Source organism: Microtus ochrogaster, unplaced genomic scaffold (assembly GCF_000317375.1).
Source record: "Microtus ochrogaster isolate Prairie Vole_2 unplaced genomic scaffold, MicOch1.0 UNK4, whole genome shotgun sequence".
Lineage (NCBI taxonomy): Eukaryota > Metazoa > Chordata > Mammalia > Rodentia > Cricetidae > Microtus > Microtus ochrogaster.
Window position 1 is genome coordinate 11,204,837 of NW_004949102.1, and position 7,073 is coordinate 11,211,909.

The 7,073-nt window shown below is 44.2% G+C and overlaps 1 protein-coding gene across 1 annotated transcript in view; it reads left to right on the forward strand.

Moving 5' to 3' along the window:
- Bpgm (bisphosphoglycerate mutase) overlaps positions 1–4,929 on the forward strand; it is a 24,676-nt gene extending 19,747 nt beyond the window's left edge. Inside the window, exon 3 of the mRNA XM_005365808.1 lies at positions 4,082–4,929. Coding sequence (XP_005365865.1) covers positions 4,082–4,260 — 179 coding nt within the window. The 3' untranslated portion in view covers positions 4,261–4,929. The remainder of the gene's footprint in view (positions 1–4,081) is intronic.
- The last annotated feature ends 2,144 nt before the right edge of the window (positions 4,930–7,073 follow it).

Here is a 7,073-nt window from a genome sequence, read left to right on the forward strand (position 1 = left end):
GGTGGTACAGATCTGTAGTCACAGCCCTTGGGAGGTGGAAGTTTCAGGAGACTCAGAAATTCAGAGTCATCCTCAGCTTGGTCTTGACACAGTGAGGTCAAGACCAGCCCAGGGTATATGAGACCTTGTGATTCAAAAAAAAAAATACTAAATAAAAATTTAAAAAAAAAATAAACTCAACTAGTTACCAGATAGGAGATGTGATATCTGGCTACATATTTGAACTTCTGTTTGATGTCACAGCGAATGACTTTTTGGTTGGATAACACATAGGGTCTTCTGTGTTAGTTCAGTTTGTTTTCTTGCAGTGCAGCTGCGTTGTTCTAGCTTTGGGAGTTTTATTTATTTAGCTTTCTTAGATGAAGCATTTAGCATATGCCAAATTTTAATAAGTAATGACTTCCTGGGGTTTTCCTTAATTTGCAATTATAAGTCTTATTGACTGATTACTAACCAGTCTAAGTATTTTAATTATTTGTAAGTAATTGGTTTCCTATGTGAATGGGTTGAGGAGTTATTAAAATAGAACGTTAACTTCATTGGAAGCATTTCATTTTTCTTAAAGCTCTCTTTTTGTTAGTGACATATTGTAACCTAGGGGCCTTTTGTTTAGTGGACTCACACAGAATGAGTCATTAAGTACTGGAGCCTTGGCCAAGGACTCAGCCTGCTGGATCCAGTTGCATCTGAGTTTTACCATTAAGACCCCTGTGGTGTGCTCTTGCTACCGTCTGAACTAGAACTCATTTCTAATCCTAAAGGTGACCTCTAAACCTGGCCTGCGTGCCCACCACGTTTAGCTGTTTTAAGCCCAGACAAACCTGCTCTTCCCCTTTTCCGGTGAGAACCCTGGATGTCCAGTTAGTACCTAGCCTTTCACTAGAGCAGAGCGAAAATAAAAACATTCTCTTTCTCCTTCGGTGTTCGCAACAGCAGGGGACAAGGCGGGTGACCAGGGTTTAAGTGCAGAGTGTAAGAACAGTTCATTTAGTCTTATGATTTGAGCAGGCTCATTTAGCCATGTTCCTTGGTTGATGGTTGTTTCTGCATCTTGGCTATTAGCAGTAGTGCTGCTGCACGGCGTTATACGTACCTTCTGATGTGGACATATGTTGTTGTGTGGCGTTATACATAACTTCTGGTGTGGACATAAGTTGTTGCTTGGCATTATATGTAACTTCTGATGTTGTACTTCTCTTAGTCATATGCCTGAGAGATTTCCATGTTCCAAAGACACTACAGCCTTCTGACCTCCTGACTTTATATACTGTGTTTTAATTTCTCTGTATTTGTGAAAATACTTTTTTATAATCTGACTCTTTCTGTAGTCTCATTGACACAGAGCTGTATCTTCTTGTGGCTTGGATTTGCATCTCCAGGAAGACTAAGGATGCTGACCATCTTCTCCAGTACTTTCTGACAGTTTATATTTGGAGAAGTGTCTGTTTGGATAGTTTGCCTATTATTGCATTATATCATTTGTCTTTTCATTTCTTGTTTTATCTTTCTATTATAAGATCTTATTTTTAAGAATTATTGTCTCGGCAGTGGGAAGGCTTGAATCCTAGGTCTTGTGCATCCTAGACAGGCACAGCCACTGGGCTTACGTCCGCAGTCCACATGATATGGGTGCTGGGGGAGGCCAGAGGTGTTGGGGCCCCGGGGCTGAAGTTACAGATGGGTGGGAGCTGCCCAGTGAGTACTTGGCACTGAACTGGGAAGAGCAGTAAGTGCTTCTAAGCCGAACCAGCTCCCCAGCCTCTACCATAATTTCAAGGCATAGTTCTTTATGTAGTCTAAATGCAGGTCCCCATGATACTGTAAGATAAACAAAATCATCCTAGACTCTGGGCTGTCTTCGTCTTCTCGATGGCGTCCTTTGAACCCCAGACCAATGTACATTCAGATTTCACTTTCTTTCCCGCTGCCATGCTTGGTGTCATCTAAGAAACCATTGCCCTCGTTCAAGGCCAGGATTCCTCACTCCTGCCCGTGTTTAGTCCGTGCTGTAGTTTTAGCTCCATCAGCGAGGTCTCTGCTCCAGTTTTAAGTCAGTGTCTGTGTGTGCACCTCCTGTGAGGTTATTCTTTCTGCACCTGATTGTCTTAGTACACCTGTTGGAAATGAACTGATTGAAAATGTGAAGGCTGATTTTGGTCTCGTGTCCCAGTGAGCTGTTGTCAGTCCGTAAGTGAGAACCGTGTACCATCTGCAAGTAGTGCACTCTCTGGAGTCCGGCAGCTTCCTAGGAAGTTTTGAGAGCAGACATTGTGAATTCTTTCATTTTCTTATTCGGGCTATTCAGAGTGCTTTGGATTTCCCTGTAAAATTTGAGGTCATCTCAATTTCTATAAAAAGAACTGAAGTTTTGTTAGAGATTGTGTTGGGTTATATTTTAACCTAGGAAAATTTGCCATTTTTTAAATGTGTGTGTTCATTTCTCTGTCTCTCTCTCTCTCTCTCTCTCTGTGTGTGTGTGTGTGTGTGTGTCAAATCCAGAGGTGAAATTCAGGTGTCTTCCTCTTCTACTGTTCCATCTATCTGTCTGTCTGTCTGTCTGTCTATCTACCTTCTATCTATCTAGCTATCTAGCTATCTAGCTATCTAGCTATCTAATCTTATCTATCTATCTATCTATCTATCTATCTATCTATCTATCTATCTATCTATCTATCTATCTATCTATCTATCTCCGTGTAGCTTTGGAGGCTATTCTGGAACTCGCTGTGTAGTCTCAAACTCAGAGATTTGCCTGCCTCTGCCTCAAACTCAGAGTCTGGCCTCAAATTCACTGAGATCCATCTGTCTCTGCCTCCCGAGGCTGGGATTAAAGTTCTGCACCACGACTGCCTGGCTCCACCTTACTTTTGATGCAATCTCTCTCACCGAACTTGGAATTCACCAGTCAGGGTGGTCATTTCCTTCTGGCAATGAGCTGTTTTCATTCTCCCAGCACTGGGGTGACAGACACACACTGCCATCTACATCTTCTTCCTTGGATGCTGGGGGTTCAAACGCAGGTTGTCATGCTTGCATGGGAAGCAAGTTACCGACTGAGCCACCATCTTAGTTTTCCAACCCATAAACATAGGACTTCTTTAAATAGGTACAATCTTTAATTAAAGTCGTATGCTTTCCCATTTTCCCAGTTCCATTTTTTATCTCAATCGATTCTGATTTGAGGCATTTATATTCCTGTGAGTAGGATTGTTTGCTTAACTTCACTTTCTTGTTGGATTTCTGGGCTGGTGATCTTGAAACCTGTGTTCCCTGTGTGTTTGTGTGGGGGATGGGGAGTGGTTTTGTCATCTGCAAATAGATAGCTGTGAGTAACACGAGAGTTATTTACTATGTAACGTATAAAGCGCTTAGAAAAGTACTGTCTTGTAGTATGTTGCCAGAATTTTAGTTAAAAGTAGTTATGATAATAAAAACTTTACAACCACAGCCACTTCTACCATTCCTACTCCTGTGGTCAAAGCTGCTTTACCTGTAGTTTGCTTACAGTAAAGTATTAAAGGTGACCCGTCCAATACACACACCTTCCTCCCTTAGCAGTTGGGATGTTAGGGGCAGCAGGAGAAAGAGGCCTTGTTCACTGGCGTCCTATAAAATTCTTTCCCTGATCCCCTCCACCCCACCCAGGACTGTGCTTCCTGGCTCTCTAGGGGAGAAGTCTTGCTTCACTAGGTTTAACCGAGACTCATTAAGTACTAGAAAACCAACCACATTCTTTGTAGTCAAATGAATTAGATTCTGTACTTAATGAAAGAAAAGCCCTCGTTTTAAGACTGGCATTCAGAAGATGGTTTTCTGTTTTCTCAGTTTTAGATGAGAAACAGCCAGGAATAAGTTGCCCCAGAGGGGACATACAATTCTCAGACTTAGCATTGCCTATGCTTTTTTTTTTTTCTTTTTTTTTTTTGGTGTCCTGGAATCATAGGTGGCCCCCCCTTCACGGCTTTTGGCGTGGTTTTAGGCACATAGTTAATATGGGACAAGTTCAGTGTGCAGTCAGACGCTAAGGTGGGACCTCCTCCAGTTCGTCTGTTAACCCCGTTTCTTCTCTCCTGCCCAACAGGTATCTCAGATGAAGACATTATCAACATTACTCTTCCTACTGGAGTGCCCATTCTGCTGGAGTTGGATGAAAACCTGCGTGCTGTTGGTCCTCACCAGTTCCTGGGTGACCAGGAGGCCATCCAGGCAGCCATTAAGAAAGTGGATGACCAAGGAAAAGTGAAACAAGCCAAAAAATAACTCTCAGGCCCAGGAATCAGTACGGGAGAGGCGTTCAGTGTGTTACCGTGTGGGTTTCTCTTTTCCGCATTGGTCCCCTTTCCCCCAAGGCTAGACTGTGTGGTTGAGTTTGTGTAGATAACTACGTAATTGATCATGACCCGGATATGACCTTAGGATGCTGAAGAGCTTGCGGCATAGGCCCAAGTGAACTTTTCTGTTATTCCTGTTTGAGTAAAGTTCACAGACTAGTAACCAGAGGGGTTTGATGGAGGCTGGTTTATGAGTTGTGGAGACAGGAGAGTAACAAGTGGAGATCGACTCATCCATCACTTAACAAGTCATTACTGAGTTACCACTGCCAGGCCCCATTCCAGGGAGCAGCTGTGAGACTACCATGTAGTACCGTGGTCGTTTAGACCCATCAGCTGGGAGTGCCCATCCACGGGGAGTGCCCCGGGTGGGTCCTCCAGAAGGTGACCAGCCATTAAAACAGCAAGGCGCTTTCATTTCCCCTAGCCCAGCGCCGTCCTGTTTGCCGACGGTGGAGATCGTCTTCAGCCACTAGAATGACCAGGATGTGCACGGCTGTGGCTGTTTATACTTTCTGTTTCATTTTTAGTTTTGAACTTTAATCTTTGGGTACTTAACGGGTAGTTTAAAATAAAGTTTGTGACTGCATACAGCAAAGTGTCTCCATGTGTGATTAAGTCTAGGGTGGCCCCTGAACCTGCCCTTGACGCTGACTCCTGTAACACTCCAAGGGTCGCACTTACAACACAGGCCACCCCTGAGCGGAAGGCTGGCTTGGGGAAGGAGATTATAGTACACGAGACTTTAGTCAGCTGATCTGGGGGATGGGCAGATGGGAGCTGCTCAAGTACATTTGCTGCCCCTCAGCTAAGAATGACAGATGATGGTATGTGTCCTAGTCTAGGTGGGCTGTCAACAGAAGTGATTGCTTGTCGCCCCCAGTGTGCCTCTTGTGCAGTGTCTGTTTGGATGCCATGTGTCGGTCATAGCTTTTCCAAGCTGTTGCTTCACTGAATCAAGTCATTGCGTGTACAGTGATGGTCATGTACAAAGATGCAGTCACAGTAGTTACATAGATTTTATCATTTCTGTGGTTTTCCAGGAGTAGATTAGTTCACTTGTATCCATTTTACATTAAAATTGGTCTTTGACAGAAACCAGTCCTAAATCCTTGCTGCTCTTTGTTTTGATTTTGATTCAATATCTTTTAGAGGTTGGCAGAAAAGATGCCTGAATTGATGGCAAGGCATTTGGGATCATAGAGATTTCTATAAGTGACTTTTGCCAATGCTTTCTGATATGTTTGCTTTTGAGAGTTGACTGAAATAATGTGAACAGGAAAGGTATTAGTGGGGGAAATCCTGTAAAATTATCTTTCAGAAGTGCAGTGCTTCACCCTCAGGACAAACTAGTAGGGCTGTTCTCTTTGCTTAGTAGCTTGCACCTGGGATGTCTTGCGCGGGCCTAACTGCATCCTAATCCTGGCCTTTTTCTGAAACCGGAACAAGCACCAGCAACTTTTCCTCTGCTAAGGCAGAGGAGGGCCGCCTTCTGTAAACGTGGTTCCTGGAGTACACCGTTGTGGGTTCCCTGGGGACCAGCTTGACAGGTCTCCTTTGCGGTGCCCAGTGTGGTAAGGTGAAGCAGGAGCTCCAGTGTGCCACATGGGTCACGCAACCCGTGACACTGCCGACGACTTTTCAAAGGAGCTCTGTTCTAGACAGTGAAGGGTTTTGCACCGTCTAAGAGCGATGTGGCCCCTGAGATAGCAGCGCCCCCTCAGACAGGGTAGTTCTATCGTGTTTTGCGTTGGCTACAGTGTGCGAGAAAACCAGTGTGATCTGTTTCTGTTGGTTTTTGCTTTCGGTCAGCAAGTTGTTTCTCATCTTCTATTCTTGCTCGCTCTTATTGAAATGCAGGGTCTTCCTTTTGTTCCCCTTGCTCCTCCCAGGAGAGGCTTCCGGTCAAGAGTCCACACTCCCCATAGGCACTTCTGTCCTGCTATTGTAGCCCTTTTCTGATCCTGACAAAAGGAACCGGAGGGAAACGGGATTACAAAACGGAAGACTCCTCATCCATAGTGTCGATTTTAGTCATTTTTATTCCGTAGCCACATGTAAGCATTTTCACAAAATCAAGCTCCTCATAGAAAAAGTCTTTTCTTTCTCATAGAAGCTCCCCACCATTTTCTAAATAGGCAGATCCTGGTCATCATTTGTGTGTGTGTGTGTGATTGGTTTGTAGCAAATTCGGGGCTCACTTGATGCCTTTGTTGCGTTAAGCTGCCTTGCCCCACGGATCTGTGATAGATGTGACAGCTGCCAATTCCAGCCAGGGGTTTCACATTGGACTATGGAGGCAATTTAAACCACTGATGCCAAGTCAGATAAAGAACACCAAAAAATAAATGAGTTTATCCACTGTCCATTGGCAGATTATTTGCCAGAATGAAAGGCTGAACTGAAGCGAGCTGATGATCGTATTTACTCAAGAGTGCTGTGGATGAATGTGTCCCCCCAGAAGGTGCGTTAGAAATGTCTCCAAATTCCTGTGCTGATGGTTTGTGGAGTTGGGACTGCTAGGTAATCAGGATTAAATGAGGTCATGAGAGTGTGACCAGAGGGTGACTAAATGAGGTCATGAGAGTGTGACCAGAGGGTGACTTTAGTGGCTTTATCTCAAGAGAGACCTGAACTATGATTTTTGCTCCGGCTTGCCATGTGTATGTCGACCCTCCTCAGATCGCCATGCTTTTGGTCCTTCTAGCCTTCAGGACCATGAGTTAATAAATTAACCTTTTT